General features: G+C 41.4%; 1 protein-coding gene across 1 annotated transcript; it reads left to right on the top strand.

Annotated features, from left to right (window-relative positions):
- The first annotated feature begins 1,028 nt into the window (after positions 1-1,028).
- On the top strand, positions 1,029-16,296 carry smarca5 (SNF2 related chromatin remodeling ATPase 5). Its single transcript, XM_076294971.1, has 24 exons — positions 1,029-1,272; positions 2,845-2,973; positions 3,260-3,426; positions 3,602-3,702; positions 3,813-3,913; positions 4,081-4,260; positions 4,784-4,939; positions 5,160-5,291; positions 5,633-5,701; positions 5,813-5,922; positions 6,476-6,702; positions 7,708-7,829; positions 7,988-8,140; positions 8,325-8,457; positions 9,216-9,364; positions 9,774-9,896; positions 10,045-10,152; positions 10,264-10,377; positions 10,536-10,658; positions 10,796-10,928; positions 11,007-11,125; positions 11,221-11,433; positions 15,353-15,463; positions 15,702-16,296. The coding sequence occupies exons 1-24, from the start codon at positions 1,207-1,209 to the stop codon at positions 15,765-15,767; spliced, it is 3,105 nt and encodes a 1,034-aa protein (XP_076151086.1). The 5' UTR covers positions 1,029-1,206; the 3' UTR covers positions 15,768-16,296.
- The last annotated feature ends 10,021 nt before the right edge of the window (positions 16,297-26,317 follow it).

Genomic DNA, 26,317 nt, shown 5'->3' with positions numbered 1-26,317 from the left:
ATATGCGAAAATAAACAGAAATCGAAGGGATACCTTCTTATACGTGATTTCTGCAACAATGGTAGGCTAGCCTACTGAAAACGTTTGGATATTCTGTTATTTTCTGCTGTTGGCTAAATAGATAGACACACATATAGGGAAAACACTTGATATTGAATTTATGTGCTACAATGCAGGCCTGTTAACTGTATGACAACAGTGGTTTATTTAAACTACATCATAAGAATTTATTTCGTCAGTCATCATGCTCATTTTAATGAGTAAGAATGAAAGTTCTGCTGTGTTTATTGCAAACAACATTCCGCGATATCTCCCGCGATGTCTCCCGCGAGTCACGTCAGGCAGACTGTAGCCTTTCTGTCCGGGATGAGCTGCCCTCTGTTGTAGCTCCTCCCGGCTAGGCTCTGAAGATCACGTTTACGTAGTAAGCCAGACCAAGTCAGACTCAGCCGAAGTCAAACAAGCCTATTGTGTAGATCCGAAGTTAGGCCTATAGCTGTGACGTGCAGTCAACTGACATCACCATCAAATCAGAGGATATTTCAGAACTATTAACGTGGACAGCTCGCCTTAAGAGCATCTAAGAGCAGTGCACGCGCGTTCACGCTACGAGCATGTTAGGGAAACAGTCGGAAAAACCAAACGAACGATCGTAAGATGAATCGTAGAAAACGAGAAAACCCTCTTAAGAGCCTAAAGAGCGTGTCTCCGTCGGTATCGATAAACTGGGCCCAGTGCATTTACATGCACTGTAATAAAACTGAAATAATTAGCCTACATTGCATAAAGTGAGAATTCAACCACCTTGTAATCATCACCATTTTGGAACTTTTTCCATTGTGAACACCTTTTTCCAATTAAAATACAGTAGGCCTTTCTAAAAACTTCTAAAAAGTTTTCGCATTTCAAGCATGGACTGACTGTACATGCCTTTTTCGGACCTGTAGGTGGCAATGAGGAGCATTTCAAGCGGGGGCGACCCGCCAATGAATAATCATAGCAAGGGAAGAAGAACACAAAAGCCGGGCAGAGGGACCTACGCGTATGAGCGCATGGTTTTGTTCCTCCTCTCGCTGTTGTAAATAAACTCATTACTAGTGCCACTTGTCTTTTTTGTTTCGTATTTATTTGGATTTCGAAACTTGAGGGTCTTAAGTGGAAGACTTGTTCATCTTTGATCAAATATATTTACCTAATTGCCCGAGAATGTCCGACCAGGAGAACGGCGTGGACAAGCGGGAAGAGAAGCCTGAACTTGAAGCCGGGGCAGAGGTAAGAAAAGTAGCTAGCTAGCTAATGCGAGTTTGAAATGTAATGAAGTTTCGACTCAGTGAAGTTGGCATTTTTGAATAGCCTTGTGTTTTTATAGGTAAATGTTTCCATATTCTAGTTGTCGTGGTTAAGAATATCAAGTGATGTCTCGAAATTACAAGAAGCTCTTATCTGACCTCGCTTCTTAGTAAGTGATGCCAGTTTCTTAGAGCAGATGCGCCAAACAATGGCAACAACAGTGATAGCAATTTAGCTGTTATTTAGCCAGTTAGCTAGTTAGCTAAATACCTAAGGCATCCATTTTCTCTGACCCGTGGCTTCCCTGTGACAAATATAAGCCAATTTACTGTTTAAATTGCATTGTTTTTGTCTAACTTTGTTGATTCTGACAAACAATCTCTGATTTGATGCTAGCCAGCTTGCTAAGTGATCAAAACGTAATTCATCCTTATGAAACAGCAGTTGCGTCCTGACACTATGGTTAACGTTCGGCTAATTGAATGGTTTTGTGTTTTTCGTGGTTCTCGTCAAATATTTATATGAAAGTAACTATTTTAAGCTAGTGTAACTATACATCTAAACGTAGTCACCGAATGAAGTGATAACCATCATTTATTGTGAGTAAGTTCACACGGGACTTTTGTTAGCTTTGGAATACGTGGATCAAACAAGTGAAGATGCGCCAACGTAACGTTAGGTTCAGTTTGCTAGATAATAACATTAGCGTTTCAAAACCTTTTAAAGTATTACTAGTAGGACAACGTCCATAAGTTCTCCAATTCAAGCCAACTTAGTTAATTGCTTTTGTCACTTAGTCAGTGTTTAGATATTGTTATGTACATTGATTTAAGATATAAATGAAGTGGTTGTAAGATGCGACTATTGCTAGTTTTCGTTCGCTAGCCACCTAACGTTAGCCAAGCCAAGCTAGCTCGACTGACTGCTTGACCGCCGTGTTCTCAGGTTTGTTTTGAAAATGCTGGCAGCTCCTTAACGTTGTCATCTATGCTTTCTGGACACCGATCTATCAAATTCAAACCCATATTGTCCTTGTACAATTACCTTGATGTGATCCGCAAATGTAAACGTAAACCTCAAACCAGTTTAGGACTGTTTTCGTACTTTGCTGCTGATTTCCGTTGATAAAGCCGCGGCGGCCTACCATGTGTCCGCGCGGAGCAGTATTGCTGGGTCTGACTGGACTGACAATGAATGGAAAAGAAATCTGAAAAGCATGTTTATCATCATAATGTGAGCGTAATATATTCAGATTCAATCTGTGAATGTTCAGTGTTTTTTTACGCGTTTAGAATGTGTAACCGAAACGCTGCTGAGACGCCTTCATTTTGTACTGCTACAAAATATCCGGTGTCGACCGATGACATCAGTCCATAACACTTCGTTCCTGAACTCTCATGTGTTAGTAACGTACTTTGATGCAATGTGTGTTTTAAGAGCTTTTTTTTTTTTTTTGGATAGGAACATATTTTTACATATATTGACATATGTCGCGCGCAATGTTGTATGGATTTGACAGAAATGCAGTTTCACTGATTTTGACTGCTTTTTTAGGATGATGCATCCGATACTGTCCGGGATGAGGCCTCCGAGACCGGGGAGGGGAGCAAAGAAGAAGAATCCTCCTCTTCTCCAAAAGAGTTTGAAGAGAAGTTGTTATTGCCAGGATATGAAGAGAAAGTGGTGAGGACTTTACTGGGTGTCCAGTAAATTATGCACATTTTGATAAAATTATTATTAATAGAAAACAATCAACACTCCAAAAGATGGACAATGATATTGCCATGATGACTATTGTATAGTTAAATCCGGGCTCAAACCTTACCCTAAACAAATGATGGATGAAGATATTTGTGTGTGATCAGCATCCACTTTAAGCACCAGGAACCAAAGCACCATATATAAGCGTACAGAAATGTGTCCTATGGTGTAGTAGAACATTTATTAATTTTGTCTCCCTCCTTCTTAGGAAACGGATCGGACCAACCGCTTTGAATATCTCCTGAAACAGACTGAGCTGTTTGCTCACTTTATCCAGCCTGCGGCTCAGAAGACCCCAACCTCTCCTCTGAAGATGAAACCGGGGCGTCCCCGCGTCAAGAAGGATGAGAAGCAGAATCTGCTCTCAGCAGGAGAGTGAGTACTCCCCTTCCCTGTTACCCAAATATTAGATTTTTACAGATGTTGGGTTACTTAGTTACAGTTTATCCTCTCTGGCTTGTTGCCATTATTATTGTGCTGGGGCTACCTCATTGGCCAGGAAAATATTTAGTGAGGGTCACTGACGAGTGCATTTCCTGCATTCTTACAGCAACCGTCACCGGCGGACAGAGCAAGAGGAGGATGAGGAGTTGTTGAGCGAAAGTAACAAAACCACCAACGTGTGCACACGTTTTGACGAATCTCCCTCCTGTAAGACGTTCTTTTATGTTCCCCCTCTAGCTCTGTTGTGACACTGTCCAAATACCCTGATGTAGATACTGCTTCTCTAATTTTGCCTGGGAAATTGTGTGTCTTTGCAGATGTAAAAACTGGTAAGCTCAGGGACTATCAGATTCGGGGGTTAAACTGGCTCATTTCCCTTTATGAGAATGGCATCAATGGGATCCTCGCTGATGAGATGGTATGCTAATCTTTTTTTGCATTTCCTCACATTTACAACTATAAATATAGTTTTCAGATTGTTTGCAGTAAGACCTGAATAATGAAGAATAATGTGTGCTTAGACTCATCTCTATCTGTTTGCCCCCCCCCCCCCCCCCCCCCCCACTCCCTTCTTTCACATGTTAGGGTCTGGGGAAGACCCTTCAGACCATCTCACTGCTAGCTTACATGAAGCACTACCGGAACATCCCAGGGCCACACATGGTTTTGGTGCCCAAGTCGACGCTGTACAACTGGATGAATGAGTTTAAGCGCTGGGTGCCCTCTCTTAGAGCTGTCTGCCTCATTGGTGACAGGGAACAGAGGGTGAGCTCCACCTGCTCCTTACACCTCAGTTTTATACCTGGTAGCCCTGACAAAACGCCCATCAGTTTGGTTACAATATTGATATCCCTCTGGTGCCATTAATGCACAGAATGACTAGGGCTGATTGGTCTGGTGATCTTTGGGGGCAATTGTGGGGCACGCATTACAATGGCTGCATTATTTTTTACAATTGGTTGAACTTTTATGAAACTTGGCAGCTGGCTTGTGTACACATGCATAGTTTTATCGTTTCTGGCTGCATGCTGTGTAGTATTGTGTTGCGGTAACTTGTGCAGGCATTAGATAATTAAATGTGATCAGTTTAACATTACTTGTTATCTGGGAGCATATTAAAGTGTTGTGGTAATACTGAGAACTGTTTCAGTTCACTCTACTAATTCTTCCCATGTTGTCTCAGCCCAGAGAAGTGGCTGTTTTCTGTGTGAGAGCTAGTTCTGCCCCAGCAGGGCTGTGCTGTGTAGCCACATTGTCTCTTACCGTATTCTCCTCTCCTTTATCTCAGAATGCATTCATCCGTGACACCCTGTTGCCAGGGGAGTGGGATGTGTGCGTGACCTCCTATGAGATGCTCATCATTGAGCGGGCCGTCTTCAAGAAGTTCAACTGGAGGTACCTAGTCATTGATGAGGCCCATCGCATCAAGAATGAAAAGTCAAAGGTCAGTATTCTCTGTCACACAGATTTGCTTGTCTGTTTTTTTTGCAATGTTAACTACTGTAAAAACTGCTGATGTAAAACTATTTAGTCTTTCATGGTCAGCAGTAACTGTTCTTCAACACTTGAGCCACTTGAGCGCTTCAGTTTTGTGCCCCATGTAGCCTCCCTGTTAGTCACTTAATTATTTAGGCCTAATGTCTGTTTTGTATGATGTTTTGTAGCTGTCAGAAATCGTTCGTGAGTTCAAGACTACCAACCGTCTGCTGCTGACTGGAACCCCGCTCCAGAATAACCTTCATGAGCTGTGGGCTCTGCTCAACTTCCTGCTGCCTGATGTCTTCAACTCCTCTGAGGTATGAATTCTCTATTTGATCTTTACATTTACTTACAAAGCTTACATTTACTTTTAGCAAAAAGCAACTTACAAAAACTTAGCTACTTACAAAATTGGTCTTTCATGTGTGTAATTTTTTCTCTAGCACATAGTCACAGTAACAAGTGCTGCTGCAGTTAGACTGTAATATTGTGTATATGTAAGTATAAAGTTAATCAGTGGTACACAAAGGGTAGTGGCTTTCTGACAGATCTGCAGACACTGATGGCATGACTCCAACTAGGACAGGGATATATGGAAATCACCCTTATACTAGAATAAAATGTTTTGTACCCCCCCCCCCCCCGTTTTCTTTTAAAGGACTTTGATTCCTGGTTTGACACAAACAACTGCCTGGGGGACCAGAAACTTGTGGAACGTCTGCACACTGTGAGTACACCAGCCCGGTAATCTAATGTGTGCACTGCGAGCCAGCCATCATGCTTTGCCACTCATTAAGCCTCCATTTCTGTTGTGACCATGTTCCCTCCTGCCGTCCAGGTCTTGCGTCCTTTCCTGCTGCGTCGTATCAAAGCTGACGTAGAGAAATCTCTGCTTCCCAAGAAGGAGGTGAAGATGTACGTTGGGCTCAGCAAGATGCAGAGAGAATGGTAAAATTCACTTTAGCACTGACACAATCCCATAATATTCATATATCTGTGGTATATAACGTAGAAGGCGTTGTTAAGAATTTAGGGTGGTAAATTACCTGTGATACTCTCTGTGATTAACCCAAAATCAACTCTATCTTGCATTTGCCTGTAAAATCTCTTTTAATAAAATAATTTTACACTTTCACAGTTCACATTGAACATACAAACCACAAACTACAGTACGACACTCAATATAACACTCAATATACAGCTCATGAGGTACATAAAGAGATAAAAGAAAGCCGTTTCAATGTCAGTATCAACTATGTGGAGACTGGGGTACGCTTCATGCTTGTGTGTCTGCTCTCTTGCTTTGTTTATGTGAATAGTTCAGTGGACTAGTTATGTCCCCCACATTCAAACTAAGTGACCTGTGGGTTCAGCGCCACAAGATGGCAATAGAAATTCACCAAAATGCAGCTGTGTAGTGACTGGGAGTACTTGATATTTCTGGAGTGCAGCCTTCGTAGTCACCCCTGATATATTGTTTCTCGGTCTCTGGACTTCTCAGGTACACAAAGATCTTGATGAAGGACATTGACATTCTCAACTCAGCGGGTAAGACCGATAAAATGCGCCTGCTGAACATTCTGATGCAGCTGAGGAAGTGCTGTAACCACCCCTACCTGTTTGATGGCGCGGAGCCTGGACCTCCCTACACCACTGACTCGCACCTGGTGGTCAACAGTGGCAAGATGGTCGTGTTGGACAAGCTGCTGCCTAAGATGAAGGCCCAAGGTAAGGAACAAGAATTGTAGTTGCACATGAAAGCACTGAAGTCATTGGTTCTACCATCGTCTTTCCCCCCCGTGAAATGCGCTGGCGGCGGCTTTCATTAGTTCCGCTTGTTGTAGTTCTGTCTGAGGAATCTGGGTGTTATCACAGCATTCCAGAACGACGAGGTCCATGTAGTGGTCCAGTAGTGCAGCAAACAGACTTGTCGGAAGGATTTAATTGCTGAACTTTCACAGAAACCTGCGCGAACTCTGGAATTTTTTTTTTTAAGGGAATTTTAATTACTGATGTTATTTTTCGTAATTCGTAAATTTAAATCTTAATTGTAATAAAAAGGTCTTCAAAAGTATTACATTTGACCGACTGAATCCTGCAGAAACCATGCATACACACAAGGCAATCCAGACTGTTCTCCTTTATAGTTCCTTAATGAACTACAATCACTAGTTACCAATCATTACCAGAGCAGGGATGTCCCTCCATCTTTAAGGATCTCGACTTTCTACTACCTCCTTTTTAAGAAACATAACATGCCTAACTCACACCTACCATGCACTTCCTTCTACTCACTATTATATGTCATCTCTCTTGATTACGTCCCAGGTTGTCACATAAACATCTGTTAATCATTCACAATGGCAGGGGTCTCAAACTCCAATGACCTGCTGGGGGTGCAGTACAATAGGGCATTAGGGAAAACAAATCTTCTCATTTGGGCCACTCCTGTGTGGTTTCCTTTTTGCACTGTAGTTTGACTTGTCAGTCGTCATCTGTAAGTTGCTTTGAATACATGCAGCAACTAAATAGATAAACGTTTATGATTATTAATAGATTTTGACATTATAGCCCATTTATAGGTATGCACAATTAATTGAGAAGATCCTAAGAGTTGGATGTATGAAAATCATTGCAGATGGCTCTCTGTCAAATCTGTCGTCACCCAAGGGTTTAGCTTTAGATTGGTTGTCTGAGAAAGTCCACGGCGTTCTGACGCTCTTCCCCTCTCAGGTTCCCGTGTGCTCATCTTCAGTCAGATGACCAGGGTGCTGGACATCCTGGAAGACTACTGTATGTGGCGTAACTATGGCTACTGCCGTCTAGATGGACAGACCCCTCATGAAGAGAGACAGGTAATGATTTTCTGTTTTGTCTTTTGGAACACTGGACAATGAGTCAAGTCGGCTCACAGATTAAAAAAATATAATATTTGTTGAAAATAAATATTTTGTATTTTCTTGCTCACATTTTCTCTGCGTGTATTCTTCTGTTCCCTCCATCTTTCTTGCAGATCTCAATTAACGCCTTCAATGAGCCAAACAGCTCAAAGTTCATCTTCATGCTGAGCACCAGGGCTGGAGGTCTGGGCATCAACTTGGCCACAGCAGATGTGGTCATCATCTATGACTCTGACTGGAACCCACAGGTCGACCTGCAAGCCATGGTCAGTACATGTAACACACTGAAATGTTTTGCATTGATCACCTATACACTACACTACTTGTGCACAGTCTGAGTAACTTGTTATACTGAGTACTGAGCCCACTAGAGGCATTTCCACAAAGAACGGAAATCGGAACGGAAAGCATCGGAAGTTCAAATGATTTGTTTTGCACCTCCACCTCTAGGATCGTGCTCACAGAATCGGTCAGAAGAAGCAGGTGCGTGTATTCCGCTTCATCACTGAGAACACGGTGGAGGAGCGCATTGTGGAGAGAGCCGAAATGAAGCTGCGCTTGGATTCCATCGTCATCCAGCAAGGTACATGCATGTGAATGGTCTCTTCCCCCCTTCTCGTGTATATTTAAGTATATATATATATATATATATATATATATATATATATACGCCAAATGATGTATATATACTCTTTTGATCCTGTGAGGGAAATATGGTCTCTGCATTTACCCCAATCCGTGAATTAGTGAAAAACACTCAGCACACAGTGAAGTGAAGCACACACTAATCCCGGCACAGTGAGCAGCCTGCAACAACAGCGGTGCTCGGGGAGCAGTGAGGGGTTAGGTGCCTTGCTCAAGGGCACTTCAGCCGTTCCTACTGGTCGGGGTTCGAACCGGCAACCCTCCGGTTACAAGTCCGGAGCGCTAACCAGTAGGCCACGGCTGCCCCCTATTTATGTATACATATACAGTACAACTTGCACAAAAACTCATACAGGCTTGCTCAAAGACACAGACTTAGACTTTCATGTGCTTGAACAATTCTGCATGTCCACATTTGTCAGACTGACTAAAAAACAGGTATGCTCAGAGATCCAATTTTGCTCAGGGTCCAGTTTTCTTGTAGTTAATGCACGTAGTTAATGTAGTTAAAGCACGGTACAGACTCAAATTGTGCACCCTGTCAGGGTGGTTGACAGGCTGAAGAGTGTATTGCACTCCAAGGCATTTCGTCTGGGAAATTATCTTAACAAGTAACCCTTGCAGAATTCCTATGATAAAGCCGAAGTTGGTTATATCAGATCTGGTACAAATAGAGTATCTCTCTTTCCCTCACAGGCCGTCTTGTGGACCCAAACGCGAACAAGCTCGGTAAAGACGAGATGTTGAACATTATCAGGCATGGGGCCACACACGTCTTCGCATCCAAGGAGAGTGAGATCACTGATGAGGACATTGATGAGATCCTGGAAAGAGGAGAGAAGAAGGTACAGACTTTTGGGGTGTGGCTCTGGGGGTTTACAGGGATTGCACAAAACACCTTATATTTTCACAGCACATTTCAATGCCAGCAACACAGATTTCTCTTGGGCAATCCATATGTTGGTGTTTCCCTTATCATTTATAGTCTTGTGTAGCAAGATTATATTGCATGTAGGTTTATTATTGGCATGATTGACACTTTGTTGTGCCACTTTATTGGGCACAAATGTGGTAAGGGTTATGCTAAACCTTTTATTGGCCCTATTGACCTTTATCTGCTATTTCCACAAAGAAATGGCCTGTATAAGAACAGAAAGATAGTGCTGCACTGTTCAGTGGTCCATAATCTGATGTCGCTAATCTGATGGTCGGTTCGGTCCATCTGAGTCCTCATACATATTCTGTCGCCACTAGACTGAAGAGTTGAAGGAAAAGATGGGTAAACTTGAAGAAGGCTCCCTGCGGAACTTCACCATGGAAAACACGGAAAACAGCGTCTACAACTTTGAAGGAGAGGATTACAGGGAAAAGAAAAAGGTGAGTTTCTTTTTGTTACAATCTGTGTTTGGGATTATTGCAGACTAATACTGTGGCATACAGTTCACTTAACGTTTAGGTGTTCAGGCCTACTTCTAGCACCAAGCATGCTGTTCTTCATGGCTCTTCTTCATGGCTCTAATTCCAGGTCATCACAAACTGGATTGAGCCGCCAAAGCGAGAGCGGAAGGCTAACTATGCTGTCGACGCCTACTTCAGAGAGGCACTGCGTGTCAGTGAACCCAAAGCCCCCAAGGTGAGGAGTCCAACTCCCCTCAGTTGAATTCGTGTGTTTTAGATTTATCAGGTGCTAAGCAGGCTGTTTTTTTTAGTGTTTGAAAATGAATGTCCATGGATATTTTCTCAGGCTCCAAGACCTCCCAAGCAGCCCAACGTTCAGGACTTCCAGTTCTTCCCACCAAGACTCTTTGAGTTATTGGAAAAAGAGATCCTCTATTATAGAAAAACCATCGGCTACAAGGTACTGCTTCTTGCACTGTGACTTTTCATATTCCTTCTGTCTCCTTCACAAATGTAACAGATACAGTGGTGGTGTATGATTTTAGTTTAAGGATGAAATGGGCACAAATGTACATCGGACTAGCGAGGATGAAATGGGTGATGTTGGTTTGCCAACAGGTTCCACGGAACCCAGACCAGCCAAACTCAGCACAGGTGCAGAAGGAGGAGCAGGCGAAGATTGATGAGGCCGAGCCTCTGACGGAGGAGGAGCTGGAGGAGAAGGAGAACCTCCTCACACAGGTAACCCTACCAACGTGTTTGGATTGGCACCAGCTCCTAATTTAATCAAGAGATCATGAAGATGCAACAAACCCTTTTATTTTCTGTAGTGTACAAATTGTCAATTGTCAAATTCTTGCTTATGCTTCCTCTGGTAGGGATTCACCATCTGGAACAAGCGTGACTTTAACCAGTTCATCAAGGCTAATGAGAAGTGGGGCCGAGATGACCTTGAGAACATTGCCAGAGAGGTTGAGGGCAAAACACCAGAGGAGGTCATGGAATATTCTGGTAAGTTGGGTAAATTTTTCAAGTGTTGATGCACTATTGCACTATTCATCTGAAACTAATTGTGTATGTGTGTTCTAGCTGTGTTCTGGGAACGATGCAATGAACTGCAAGATATTGAGAAAATCATGGCCCAGATTGAGAGGGGAGAGGCCAGGATTCAGAGGAGGATTAGCATAAAGAAAGCACTGGATTCAAAGGTAGGGCCACCTGAACATCTCCCTCAAATGACCAGCAGCTTTCTGAAAGCACATCTTCCAGATCTCCGGTTCAAACTTTGTTTGTCTCGTGGCAGATTGGTCGCTACAAGGCTCCGTTCCATCAGCTGCGCATCTCCTACGGCACCAACAAGGGCAAGAACTACACGGAGGAGGAGGACCGCTTCCTCATCTGTATGCTACACAAACTGGGCTTCGACAAGGAGAGCGTCTACGACGAGTTGCGCCAGTGCATCCGAAACTCGCCACAGTTCCGCTTCGACTGGTTCCTCAAATCTCGTACTGCCATGGTGAGTAATTGAATTCCATGGTTGGCCAGCGCTGACTGAAATTAGATGGTTGGTGAGTGCCTGTTGCAGAGAATAGTTCACTTTATTAAGATTGGTTAATGATGCTGCCACTTGCATTCACAGCAGTGAATAAAGTGAAAGGGATGGGGAAATGTAACGATTTATTAGCGGTGTCTGCCCTGTTTGTTTGTTTGTTTTCTTATTTTGTAAGCCCCATTTCATTGTCATCTGTTTTGATTAGGGATCGACCGATATATCGGCCAGCCGATATATCGGGCCGATATTTGGGTTTTTTTTACGTGTATCGGCATCGGCCGATAAGCGGCTGCGTTCGCGATAGTTTTTTCCCGCATTATTTACATACAGGCGTCCACAGGCAGGTCTGTGTTGCTGGAGACGCTGCAATTCACGTGCAGACTGCCCCTCCCCCAAGAGCAGAGAGCTGAAAGCCTGCTCTTCAAGACAACAGTAAACTTTAAACTTTCAAAGCATCTTAACTGTTTGACTTAGCTGAAATATTGCCATACACTTTGAAGGTGGAAGCAAGTTTGTGGGTCCAAATGAAAAATGCGAATGATATAGGTAGCCTACTTTATTTAATGCTTAATGCTTCGTTTATTAAACTGCTTGCCATTGTATTTAGGTAGCTGCAAATAGCTAAGTTGTGGGCTAGGCTATCCATATGCATGCGGTAGCTAGCTGTTACAAACACTGATCATATGTAATGCCAACGTTGTTCCGTGGTATTTGTGGGAGTTTTATTTAGTGTTGGACGCGTGTGGTGTGTGTCTCCCTCCCTGAATGCCCCTCTTCTATAAAACTGCTTGCCATTGTATTTAGGGAGCTGCAAATAGCTAAGTTGTAGGCTATCCGTATGCATGGGGTAGCGGTGGTCAATCATATGATTACAGTAAGTACAGGGTTCCCGCGGATCCTTAAAAAGTCTTAAAAAGTCTTAAATACAAAGTTCGGTTTTTAAGGCCTAAAAAAGTCTTAAATTGTCGGGGATGTCTTGAATTTTCGAAAGGGAGGTATTAAATTTGCGTATGGGACCGCCAGCGAGTGAAATGTCTCCATCCATCCAGTTTCGTGTATTTAAAACGCAATTGTATAAGTGATTATATAAGGCTACGGGAGGAAGTGTAGTGGTTGCAGAGTGAAGATGTTTTTCACGGGTGTGGTTAAAGGTGTGAAAACTGTAATAATATGTAGGCCTACAAATATGCCTGATGTTTTCGTGGTGTAGCCGAGGCCTGAGAGATATGGAGGTAGCCTACGTGAGCGGTAGAATGAGCGGGAGAAAGTTGATAAGCCAGTTAGCGATAGGGTGGCCATACGTTCGAATTTAGGCCGGACATATGGATTTTAAAAGCCCTGTCCGGCGCAGCCTCAAGCCGGACGCTCATTTGTCCTCCTTTTTGGAGTTGCGCTGGGCATCTAGAATCTTTGCTCGGACGCAGCATGGTTTCACAAACTATGGACGCGAAGACTGCTGGTCAAATTATGCGCAGTGCTTCTGTCAATCGTCTGATAATTGGCTGCGCAATTTATGAAGGAACCACGGACTGACAGAAAAAGAAAACAAACGTTTTCGCAATCAGGAGGAAATACTGTACATGTTAAGTTGATCTGTTTTTATCTTTCCAGCGTGTGTTGCTGGCCTAGCCTAGGGAAGAAAATATCTGTCTAAGTTATAATAGCCTACCTGTAATATCTGTCAGCAGCTTGCTTGCCAGCCTTTCCCAGTAGGCCTACTTCGCAAAAGTTGTGAAATATAACCGCATATTTTTTTGAATGTCGGCGACTGGCTACATAAAAAAAAAAAATGTGCGTTCATAATACGTGTGTGCTTGAGATGAAACCAGCAGTTTTCAGCAGGATCCGAGAAGGACCTGTCTCTCTTAATTAATTTAAAACAAGCCAATGGTTTTACAATGTTTCAGTCAAGCTTTGGTTAGTTTAGATACAACTGGTATGCAAAATGTAAAGTAGAGGATTAACTTTAATTTGCTGTGCTGCATATGGGACATATGATGCATATGGGAATAGATGCACATAGTAAATTATATAAAGTAGGCCTATTAAAATATTTAAATAGCTAAGTCTAACTTTGAAAAAAATATTGAAGGGAATCCAGTCCAGTGCACATGTCTTTGGCAAGTAATCTAGGCTACTATAGATACAGGTGAAGAACAGTCAGCCTCAGCCAGTAAGCACAACCAGATATGTACAGCCAGCTTCAAAAGCAGCAGCTCAGACCCAAAAAATTGGGCATTTATAGCTGTAAAGGTAATTAACACACAATTATTTTTCTTTCGCCAAAATATATTTGTTAACTTCTGTAGACATCCAAAATTGGGTGGGGGTTAAAATTAGTAGAAAAAAAACTTATGCATAAAACAATTTTAAGTTGTCGTATGTATCTTTTTGCCGTGGTATAGTCTTAATTTTTCCATTTAGATGTCTTGAAAAGGTCTTAAAAGTCTTTAAAATTGCACTTGGAAAATGTGCAGATACCCTGTAAGTAATGCCGACGTTGTTCCGAAGTATTTGTGGGAGTTTTATTCAGCGACCATCTGGCTGAGTTTTGGACGCGTGTGGTGTGTGCGTCTCCCTCCCCCTCTCCCTTCGAGCGGGCGGAGTTGCCATCGCAGTGATATCAGAGCTTTAATAATGAGACGTGTTATATGTAGTTGAATATTAATTTGTGTTGTTTAGAGCCATTTGCTAATGTTATCATTATCAATCCAGTTCAATGGTGGTTCGTCAGCTACCAAACAGAAGTTTGTGTGTGCGTCTGGTCTCACTCAGTGGGACACACGCATCACAGCGATATGAGAGTGCTGCGCTACCTGAAGGAGAGATTTTAAAACTGAGAGATATGTTTTTATACCTTTTGACGTTGATGCCGTTTAGAACAGAAACATTTGACACCACGTTATTTTCCTCTGCTGATTTATGTTCTGTGGTTGACAAATCTGGCAGCTTTTTTTAGAAAAATATAGACATAGAAAAATTGAAACCATGCAGTCTTAAATTACAAATCAAGCACTTTATTTCAATAGCTAATTTTCAGGCTTATTGTTTTCTTAAATTATTTAAATGTGTTGACAAAGGACATTTTGTGATGACCTGAATTATGTCTTATTATATGTCAGCAAGCAATGCATCATCAAGGCTGTCTTGTAAGATGTTGATGAAAGCATTTTGCACAGTTAACCATATTCAGTACACCCATCCATAAGTTCAATGTTGCTTTTTTAAATTGAGGCTTATAACATTTGTTATCATCATTTGTGTAATTATGTGTCATTTGTATGATGTAAATTGAGGGAGCAAAATAAAAGCAGTATCGGCTCCAAATATCGGCTCAAGAAAATCGGCAGCCTGTATCGGTCATCGGCTTAGGCTGATGGAAAAAAATCGGTATCGGCACTAAAAAAATCCATATCGGTCGATCCCTAGTTTTGATAGTGATTAAGAAACTGTTCGCTTCGCGGCCCTCTATCGGCTATAACCGCACTATGCAAGTTTGCCAGATCAGGTAGCGAATCTGTAGTTCGATGGAATGAGACATAAGAAACTACAAATTTGACTTGGTTCTGATGTCGCAATACGTCATACTTTCGTAAAATCATGCAACATATTCTACCTTGTCTGTGGACATTGTTATTTCCAAAGCCGGTGCTGGATAAACAAATAGCCTGCGTGTGACAGAGGAAAAGTGCTTTGGTGTTGCTTTAAACTGAATGTTGATAACTATTTTGATGAGGCAAAACAAAGCTGTGTGTGAATATCATGCCATGATGTCGTTACTTTTTGCCCACTGTTCTCAAGGATTCCATGTGTCAACCAGTGTTTACTTCTTCAATTTCATTGGCGGAATCTTGATGTTAAGAAATCGTGTGTTCCTTCACAGGAACTGCAGAGGAGGTGTAACACACTGATTACGCTAATTGAGCGAGAGAACATGGAATTGGAAGAAAGGGAGAAGGCAGAGAAGAAAAAGAGAGGCCCTCGCACATCTTCAGTAAGTCCCCCCCCCCCCCCAATAATTATACTGCTGGTATAGAAGACAAATGTACATGTGACCAAGACTTTTTCAGTTTCAGTTCATACATTTAGGTATTGTGCAGCAGCATCATACAGTTTTGTCCTTTTAAAATATTCAGCATTTTCACTATACATACCTTTTAGGTATCCAAAACCTTGTAGAAACAGGGCAGTGGCATTTACATTTTCTTCTGCCTTTCCTTGTCCCTTTTTAGGCTCAGAAACGCAAGGCTGAGGGGACTCCAGACGGTCGCGGACGCAAGAAGAAGCTCAAGTTGTAAGCTGCACATAGCACAGGGGTTACTGTTCGAGGGGTTAGGGGGAACCACCTCCGCCCCCCCCCAAAAAAAAAAAAATAACAGCGGGGCCAATGGCAAGCGGTGGAGATGTGTTTGTTAGTGCACTCGTTACGGGTCCTGCTCAGATACTGTACCAGATCGTATTAAAGTATCAAACCTGCTTCACAAGGGTAGCATCTCACAGTTGGTAGGCAGTAGTGATAGGACTGCCCCCCCCTCCCCCTCTTTAGTCTCGTAAGCCCATTCTACAGCTCTGCGGATATATGCTTTATTTTGTCATTTTTCTTTTAAATATTCCGCCCCTTCTTTTTTTAACCGTAATTTGTGAGGTAAGAAAATAGATGTATTTATGCCTGTTCGTTATGTACCGCATTCCAGTACTTGTATTGATATGTATTATTGCACCCCCCCCCCCTTTTTTTTCTTTATGATGTACCTACCTACTTGAGTAGTGTAGAACCTAGAAATAGAGTCTTTTTTGGAACGTGTCACTAATAAATACCCTTTTATATTTTTGTGTCAAGTTGAGATTTCTTTTGGTCAATTTATTGTATTTAACTGAAGGAGATTGACTGTATAGCTGAACATTTATCCCAAATTGACTGATTTCCAAACCATATCTGATTGAATTTTGCTCTATACTAATTGTCTCTTTTAAATATGTTTACCTGACAGATTCCAAAAATAATTCCATGGAAATGCATGGATTCCATTTGCTTCCAGTAGCAGCAACTGGAATCCATGCATTTCCACGGAATTATTTTTGGAATCTGATCCCTTATCATACCTGTTTGTACTCGTCGCTCGACTTATCGTGACTAAATTCAAGATGGCGGCGAACGGTAAACTTCCTCAAGGTACTGTCTGTATAAATCGTCTTGTAAATAAACTACCAGTGCTTTTTCAAAGTTCTCAATGTCTCGTTTTAAATGTCAAGGCCCTTGGAAGTCTACCAATGAAGTATGGAGCTACTTTGAGCCTCGTATGGTGTAAAACAGTGATTTATTTGCATGGCTAGGCCAATGCCCGAGGCACCCCCATCGAAAAACTGTTGGTAGCATTGGCTAACTAGCGCCAGATTTCTAAGTGCAGGGGACAAGCAGAGATGAGCTATGAGACATACGTTCACACTCGGTATCATGTTTTAACACACTTTAGGTCAATATCACACCGGAATTCTCCTTTTTGACCTTGCTGATCATCAAAATCAGTATCAGCTGTGGGCAGTATTGTTAATCCAAGCACTATTTACCCCTTTCAGTATTACACCTCAACACATGTTAAAAACTGTTGTTTTCAGACACACATATTACACATTGCACTTCACTACATCTCCTAAATAAACATTTAATTACTATACAGACATCTCTAATAGTCCAGGCAAAGCGTTTTACGACAGACTAATTGTAAAATAATTTTTTTCAGCATAAATCATTTCTATGAGGTGTCCAGAACATACTAAAAGTCCTAAGAAATCCTAGTTGAGGAAATATGTTAAATTCTTATCAATCCGAGATATGTGCCAATAAGGCCAGGCAACAATGCACCCCAATGGGGCTATTTTTTTCTTTACTCCTATCAAAATGAAACTTTACACAATGAACATATCCATGAAAAGTGTTTTTTTTTTTTTTGTATTACAAGTTTCTTTGAAAATGAATTTTAATATGCAAATGAGCTATTCACTAATTGAAAACACCCAAATAGGCTTATTTTTTTCCTTTACTCCTACCACAATAAAACTTTACATAGTAAAAGTATACATGAAAATGAAAGTTTCTTTTTATTTATTGATTTATTTGATAGGGACCATGCATATTAATGAACATTGTATATGAAATTAGACAGAGGACTGGGAAAATCTCTGCATACTTGTATTTGTGTGTGTTTTTTTTTTTTTACTTCAATGTCACATAACTCAAATCCTTAACTCATTTTTGTTTTAATGGCATTCTATTCATCTATATCCTAGCTACTGTCAATGTGACAATATCTGAAGGGCAAGGTGTACAAATGGTGGGCCAAACAGTACAGGAGTACCTGAATTCGGCTGACAGCTATGCAATTTGTGACAATAAAGGAATTGCTATTTCGGACACAGCAGAGACCAAAGGCAGGCCCATTTCACTGTTAAAAAAACCAACAAGACCTTGGTCGTTAGTTTATTATAAGACACAAATCAAAGAAACAACTGATTGACGATTTATTTTTCAAAACCATACAGAAAAAGGACAAAGCAAAAGGTACAGATTGATAATTACATGTAATGCTTATTACATTTTAAGATCTGGAATTTTGGAAAACACCAAGCCGAAAGCTGTATGCCATCAAAAACCGAGACCTGTCCAAAGTTAAGACGGGAAGACTTAAAAGCACCATGAAAAAGAAAAGGTAACTTGATTATTTGTTGTAGATTTTTTAAAACACAAATACTAGTGTCCCATCCACTGATAAGGTTATGGTGGTCCACCAAAGTCTAATTTGCCCCCCTCTGATTCGCTTTCATGTGCATTATTGTCTTTCAGCAGTGCTAATTCAGGTTTAGTGGGCTGTAGAAACAGACCAGCTAGAGTACCGGTACTCTATATCCCACACTCACCCATAGTCTCCTAGGAAACACTGAATGCATACTGTATGCTGATATTTTCCAATGCTCTTGCATTGACCCGTTTAACAATTGTGATCATAATCACACACACACTGCCAACTGTAAATCAAGCTCAATTGCAATAGTGTGAAACTCTGAATTCTACCCAGACTTTGAGTAATTGCAGTTGATAGCAACTGCATTCATGTTGCTTTAATGTGTAAATATGCATTTGTAATAAGTATAAGTATAAATACTCTTTTGATCCCGTGAGGGAAATTTGGTCTCTGCATTTATCCCAGTCCGTGAATTAGTGAAACCAGAGAATGTCTAATAAGGGGAGAACCGCCACTCTCGGGAAACTTCCGGTTTCTGAACTGGTTGCAGTTCCTTTTCTGGTTCCACATGAGGGCGCTCACGAATAAGTGCAGAATGAATGGAGGTCTATCCCCCTCAAATCCACTTTTCTCGGGATATAATTTTTTGCCCAGAAATTCGAATGTTGCAGTTGAAAGAGGGGGCAGAGAAAATACAAACCGCTGAGTATTATATTTTTTGAGTCACTTATTTGTTCTAAAAAGCCTTTCAAATGTGTCAATGACGTCATTCATTAGCAGAAAGCTAGTGTGTTGTGGGCAACAACGACCCAACCTGTAAGAAATCGAAAGGACGTGACTACTCGTTCATTCAACTTTCGACCTATAACCAGAAACCACAATCAAATCTTCGATTTCTCAACTACAACCAGGTGAAAGAGACAAATTTAGCTGTCTAGCTCCATAGACCCCCATTGTTTTTGCACTTATTCGTGATTGCCCCTAGCGGAACTGCAACAGATTGCAGGTACAATGGAGTTAATAGGGAGTGATCTGGCTCTCCGTAAACAGGCTCTGGTGAAACACACACAGTAAGGTGAAGCACACACTAATCCCGGCGCAGTGAGCTGCCTGCAACAACAGCGGCGCTCAGGGGAGCAGTGAGGGGTTAGGTGCCTTGCTCAGGGGCACTTTAGCCGTGCCTACTGGTCGGGGTTCGAACCGGCAACCCTCCGGTTACAAGTCCGAAGCGCTAACCAGTAGGCCACGGCTGCCCCAATAATAGTAATACCTACATATTTTTCAGCATGGACCCTGAAGAAAATGAGGTGCTGAATGGCCTGCAAGAAGTTGAACTTGAAATCAAAAATGCTACTGCCAGGGTGTCTGAAAACCTGGATGAAAAGTTCAGCGAGCTCCGCATTTCTGTAGGGCATATTAACGCCAATGTCCTACAGGTTGTCCAACAGTGTGAGGTGTTGGAGGAGGTAAAAGAGAAAGTTTCTGAAATGTCTGTCACTACAGATTGCCTCATGCCTGCGACAGATTGCCTCATCCCTGCGACAGGCATTGACATGCAGAATGTGTACAAGGGTGTGGCCCTTGTGTTCAGACCTATCTAAATGAGAATGACACCTGTCTGTTGTGTAAGGCTCCAATGTTTGCCAGCAAACTGGTGTTTTTAAGAAGTCTGGCCGAGGCCCCGGCCGTGGCACAACTGGCTGGGGCACCTGCACCGTATGCCAGCGACCCAAGTTCGATTCCCGCCCCGTGGTCCTTTCCGGATCCCACCCCGACTCTCCCTCCCACTCACTTCCTGTCATTCTTCACTGTCCTGTCATTAAAGGCATAAAAAGGCCAAAAAAAAAAAAATATACTAAAAAAAAGAAGTCTGGCCGAGGTACTGTTTAATTAGGCAACCTAAACAAGACTTACAGTACACTGTTTTTTTTAAAAGGTGTTTTTAGTTAGCCCATATATTAATACTTTATTTGAAGGTGTCTAAGAATGACATGAGCCTGTAATTTACATGACATGACACTTTTTAATGTTTATGACTTGTCATTTAGTGTCATGAAGTTGTAATGTAAAGTAGAAACTGTTTGGGGTGCAGGCATTGCAAAAACTGCATAACACTTAATGGCATAGACATTAATGAAATGTCATTAATGTCCATGATTAATGTGAATGACAGGCTCATGTCACTTATGTAGACAGATTTATCTCACATTCTTTGTTATGCTTTGAAGAATGGTGTACACTAGATTCACTGTTTGAGTCAGGGTAATTTTGAGTCTATAATGTTATAATGTGGTTGCCGAGGTATATCAAACCAGTGAAAAAATTACACTGGATATCCATAAAGGGCTACAAAGATATTTATATTTTTTGGAGTTTATAAGGAATGTGGTCCCAGTGTTCTGTGTTTATGGGGCTATGTTATATGTGATGTCACTACGATATAACTGTCACTACTGATAACTCATATGTGATGTCACTTTTGATACTATTGTTCCTACTGATAACTGGAAAGTTTTATGTAATGTCAAAACTGATATTACTGTCACTGCTGATAACGGAAATGTTATGTAATGTCACTACTGACAAAAGGAAAGTAAAATCTGTTGTGTTAAAGATATGACTTGTTTAATTAATTCCAGTGATGCATAATTAGGCAATATACATGGATTTCTATGGAACGTCACGAAAACATGCGTGCGCAACCAAGAGGCAGAAAGCACCATAGAACAGCATAGAGCAATGCAAAAGAACAAAAGAATAAAATTAGTTTTTGTGCTGAAAACTGCACCAATTCGAAATCACGATGGTTAGAGAATGTTAAATATGTTCAATATCCCTAACGGAATGCATGTCTTCGCCAAAAATGACAAAATACGATGTTATATTAATAATCCAAATGAACGTCAAACTTTGAAATATAATCTGAAATGAGATGTTATTATCATTGAGACAACAGGGGTATACAAAAAAATCCGATTGTAGCTTACAGCAGCCGACTATTTAGGTTAAGTTTATAACGTTGTGGACGGCCACCAAGCGTCTTCTGCCTCAAGGCTGCGCGCGCATCTAGTTGGGGTTGGTCATGGATATTCCCACGGGTGTTGTTCGGCCGTAGCCATGAGGCCGGAGGCCGAGTGGCGCAGGCAACAACAGCCGTGGGAATATCCATGACCAATCCCACGATCACGAGTGCTATATTGCTTTTATACAACAATTCTACCACAAACTAAATAATCTGAAAACACCCCATTATTGTTTAAAAATGTTAATTTCGACATCGTTCTTATGCATCAAAAAATAGTTCCCTTTTCAATAGACAGCGTCTTGGTTGCTAGGTAACCAACATTCCAGATCCCTCGTTACGGGTCTTTGTGGTTTACGTGTCTTCTTGAAAGAAATGTTGAAAGTCGGGCTGAAATCACATTCATATCTAGGTTTGCTGCATGCATGTTACAAGGACACTGGGCCATGTCATGTAAGGGACATGTTACTGCAAAAAAACGGAAACATAGTCTACATTGCAGAACCACTCAACTTTATTAATTTATGGTGAATAAATGTTACACTACTGTGCACAACCTGACGTGACGATGCTAGCACGTTAGCAGCGGTTAGCTAATTATGCTAACTTAGGGTGACCAGAAGTCCCCGGTTTCCGGGGACAGTCCCCGATTTCGGTGACCTGTCCCCGGCTGGAGCTGTCCCCGGAAAAGTCCCCGGTTTTCACTGTGACTGACAGACCCGAAATTGGAATAAAAGAAAGAAAGAAAACACTGACCAGTTGCGCACCCTTCACGCACAGGCTCAAACCAGTCAAAGCAAGCGCTCAGCTCAGACCTCCAAGATTATGCCCATATTTAGATAGAATGCCCATATTTCTGGTAGGCTATTTCAATTGGTGGAATATAATAGGGGGGCCTATGTGTCTAATTTGGGGGCATGTAGGATTCGCATGTTCATTTTTGGAGAGTATTATATCTTTGTTCTAGGGGTTCTTAAGAGTAAAAAAAAACATGTCTCCATTTTTTTTGAAGGTTTTAAAGGACCCAAATCAAAGGTCAAATTCAGAAAAGGTCAAATTTGGTGTTTTGTCCATAAACCTCACATTGCTGGTATTATAGCATAGGGTTTGGTGCCAAAAAGGTACCTACAAGGTAGTGTGCAAAAGTGGGCCACATAAACAATACAACATTATAAAACATTTTTAGGCTGATGATTGATCTCTTTAACAAGAAATTGGCCTAAAATTCTCGAAATTGTCCACATATAAAAATAATACTTCAATATCAATACTATCAATTCATGCCTATTAGTGTGCTTGAGTGTAGGCCTAGTCTGCTCTGTCAGTTCTTGTCTACACCCATTCAGAGCACAAAGTGCAGAGATCTCTGTTAAATCAAATTTAATAGACTTTTACATAGTACCAGCTGAAGTCTGTAAGGCCTTCCGTCGCCTATGTAGCCTAAGTGTGAAGAAAAGAAAGGGTAAAGGATCAGATAGACAAACAGACAGGTGTGTGTGTGTGTAAGAAAGAGAAAGAGAGATACCAGCATGGACGGATTATGAACTTTCAGGCCCCTGGGCCCAGATGTATTAAGGGCCCCCCACTAATTGTTGTGGGGGACATTTTTTAAAATGTATTTGATGTGTTGATATGATCTGTTGATATTGAGGCAATGATTCCATGCAATGGCTTGGGCTCCCTGACTCCTTGGGCCCCTGGGCTTGGGCCCGGTAGGCCTGTGCAGTAATCCATCCCCGACTACCAGTGACAGTTGGCTGATGATAGCTGGCAGTGATGGAATTTAGAATATCGAATAAGCACATAGTGCTCTGTTCTTCATGGTTGGTGATATTAGTGACCACCTAGCCTTTTACATTTGAGCAAGCACATTTTCATAGTTCATGTTGGCACAGTCTAGTTATATATCTATATTCTGAGGTGTGTCTTTCTGTTAGTCAGGTGATGGCACACATATTCTAAAAGAAACAGATTTTGGGCTATGTATCCAGTGGCAGATATGTGTGGACTGGTGATTGACCCATCACTAGAGACATATTGTTTTTGTCCATGATAGAGTATGGAGATGGGGATCACAGATCAGCCAACGATTACATTGTTACAGTGCAGTTATTTTACAACAGAACAAAGCAGTTTGGCACAGGAACTGCTACAAATCCACCTGTAACAGTGATCATCTGCAGCATGCTAAGATTCGCTACTAGAAATCATGTGAAGAAGGCAGGACTCAGTGTCTTCAGAAAAGACGTGGTAGACCATCTTCTGAACCTGCAGCAACACCTGCAACTGCATCAAGTCCATCTAGAGGGACTTTGTACACTTGTTCAGCAGCAGCTGCTGCCAGCATAGATAAGTGCTTCTTCTGTCAGAAGCAGACAAAAGAGCGTCTTCATGAGGTGTCCTCTTTCAATGCAGGCCACCAACCAAGAACTATAAGTAATATTTTGAAGTCAATGACTTTTAACAGGTAGCCAGTGTAAAGATATGCTTGGATGGGGGAAATATGTTCATATTTTTTGTGTGTGTGAGCAGCTGCATTTTGAATAAGCTGTAAGCTCTTTAGACAGGTATTATTACAGCCAGAATAATAGCATTGCAATAGTCTATCCTTGAGATGACAAAACATTAATTTCTCGGCATCTGGTAAGGATAAGGACTGCCTTATCTTTGAAATGTTCCTTAAATGGTAAAATTAAGTTTTGCTGATCTGTTTTATGTGATTACTTAGTGCTAGGTCCTGGTCAAGTATAACTCCCAGGTTTTTAACACTTGTGGATGAGGTCAGTGGAAGATCACTATATGTAGCCTGTGATGTGGATAGGATATCCCTCATCTTTTTAGAACCTAAAACCATGACTTCTGTTTTATCTGAGTTCAAAAGCAGGAAATTATGTCATCCATGTCTTTATATCTCTTATACATGTGTCAAGTTTGGCTAACAGGGTTAATTCAACAGGTTTTATGGAGAGGTATAGTTATGTATCATCTGCTAAACAACAGGGGGCCCCAGTACTGAGCCTTGAGGCACTTTTACCATAATCTGGGTAGATGGTTTATTATGGACCTGTACAAATTGTTGACGGTTAGGAAGATATGATCTAAACCAAGCGAGTGCTGAGTCTTTGATGCCTATAAAATTTTCAAGCCTAAGTAGTATGTCATGGTCTATGGTGTCAAAGGCAGCGCTGAGGTCCAGGAGGACCAGTATCGATACAAGGCTAGGTTTTTTGAGGGAGGGCTTAATAACAGATGTCTTAAACGACTGCGGTACATGCCCTGATAGAATTATTTATAATCTAGAGCAAAACATTATCCAGGAAGGGGAGACCAGTCTTAAGAAGGTGAGTACAAATAGGGTTTAGTAGACTAGTTGTAGATTTTGATGAGGAAATTGTGGAGGTGAGATCTAATATGTTGTGTATATGTGTAACGGATGCCAGCTAGCTTAGCTGTGCTTGTGGAACGTTGGTAAACCTCACTCCCCGACGCCTCAAGAGTGCTGCTGGCATGCGAGCCAGTAGCCTGGGCTATTGGCTCAATTGTTAGCACACTCGCCTCCCGATCCGAGGTGCTGCTGTTCGCAGGTTCAAGTCCGGGCGTGTGCAGGGCTGAATCACGCACGTTCAACACAACGCAGGTTACATATGTAAATTAATTAAATGTATTGAGGTCTCATCTGTGATTTGGCTATCTTTCAGCAATGGAGTATGTGTATTTGGTGAAACTGATTGGTTATTGATCTTATCTCTAATTGTTTAACATACAATCATAATACTGACATACAATCATACTGTTGAAAATAAGAAAATACTTTATTCTTGAACTTTATTCAACATAGCCAGTGATTTAGGCGAAATGTATGGTGTTAATTATAGTGATTATACAATTTCACAAAAATAGGGTTAAAGCAGGTTAAAAAAATGGAGACATAATTTTTCTCCATGTTCAATGACCTCTAAAGACAGTCCAACCACTCTCCAAAAATTTATATTTCAATCCCACAGAAACCACATAGACCCCTGACTAATAGCAGCGCGGTAGAATCTTTGAAATGAAACCACTTGTGCGGGGGAATTATTAAACTATTCATCACGAACGTGCCAGCTGCTCAAGTCCAGGTTAAACTAAAATTGTGGAGAACCCGTCACACAGATAGCATATCATATCATACGCAGATATCACGTGAACGGCCGGAATCTAAGCTTTCCAATGATATTAGCGACAAATTGCTGTGATAAATGGTTTGCAGGAAAATTAACAATGAACTTATGTGACAACTAGCATCGGTAGGCCTACAACAAGCGGTTCCTGAGTAGGCTAGTCCGGTTTTGAAATTATAATGTAGGCCTATTCTCATGTAAACGATTTATGTCAGTACAAACATTTTTGTAAATTGTTAGCCAGAGTAGGCCTATCCCACCATAATGGTTCTCATATTGCCAGATCCCAGACAATCACCTACAAATATGAATATAGCCTATATTTCTACTGGCATGCTTCCTAGTGACATATATATAAAGAAAAAAAAGCATGATACGTGAGTTATTTTTTCTTGATATAAGACTGACAACACATAGGCCCTATTAGGCTACATAAGACAAATATTATCACATCATACATTCTCAGATATGGGTAAAGGACTGTCTTGAAAAAAAGAAGATAGGCATTACAATGACCAAGATAACTAGCTAGATTAACTGTCTGAACAGCACTGCCACTATGATATAATTTCATGGAGTGCTGAAATGTAGCCAATACTATTTTGGACCATTTCTGAACTGTGAAACTGTGAAGAAAATATGCTTTGTGGATGGGCAATATCATTACTTATTGCAATATTATAACTATTCCAACTGTGTGTGCATGGTTAAAATTCTGAAGTGGAAGTTGGCTACAGCGAAGATTTTTCCATCCATAGATAAGAATAATGAAGTCTAACCTCTGAATTTCTTTTCAAAGTGCACCAGATTGATGCATTTAAACGTTAAAATATACCAATTTTTCTTACGGGGGAGCATGCCCCCGAACCCCCCTAGGGGGGCTTGTGGAGATCTAGTCTAGTCATGCCCCTGGGACAGTGTCCCCG

Source organism: Alosa pseudoharengus, unplaced genomic scaffold, assembly GCF_046254945.1.
Source record: "Alosa pseudoharengus isolate Yale_2024_CS ecotype anadromous, Long Island Sound unplaced genomic scaffold, YU_APseudo_1.1 YU_APseudo_1.1_scf_2, whole genome shotgun sequence".
Classification (NCBI taxonomy): domain Eukaryota; kingdom Metazoa; phylum Chordata; class Actinopteri; order Clupeiformes; family Clupeidae; genus Alosa; species Alosa pseudoharengus.
Note: the sequence above shows the minus strand (reverse complement) of the source record. Positions and strands in the feature narration are given on the sequence as shown.

Excerpts from the sequence above, each read along its gene's own strand:
- smarca5 (XM_076294971.1), top strand. The coding sequence starts at position 1,207 with ATGTCCGACCAGGAGAACGGCGTGGACAAGCGGGAAGAGAAGCCTGAA. Across the intron at positions 3,914-4,080 it reads GGATCCTCGCTGATGAGATG|GGTCTGGGGAAGACCCTTCA; the intron begins GTATGCTAATCT and ends TTCACATGTTAG. Across the intron at positions 4,940-5,159 it reads TCAAGAATGAAAAGTCAAAG|CTGTCAGAAATCGTTCGTGA; the intron begins GTCAGTATTCTC and ends GATGTTTTGTAG.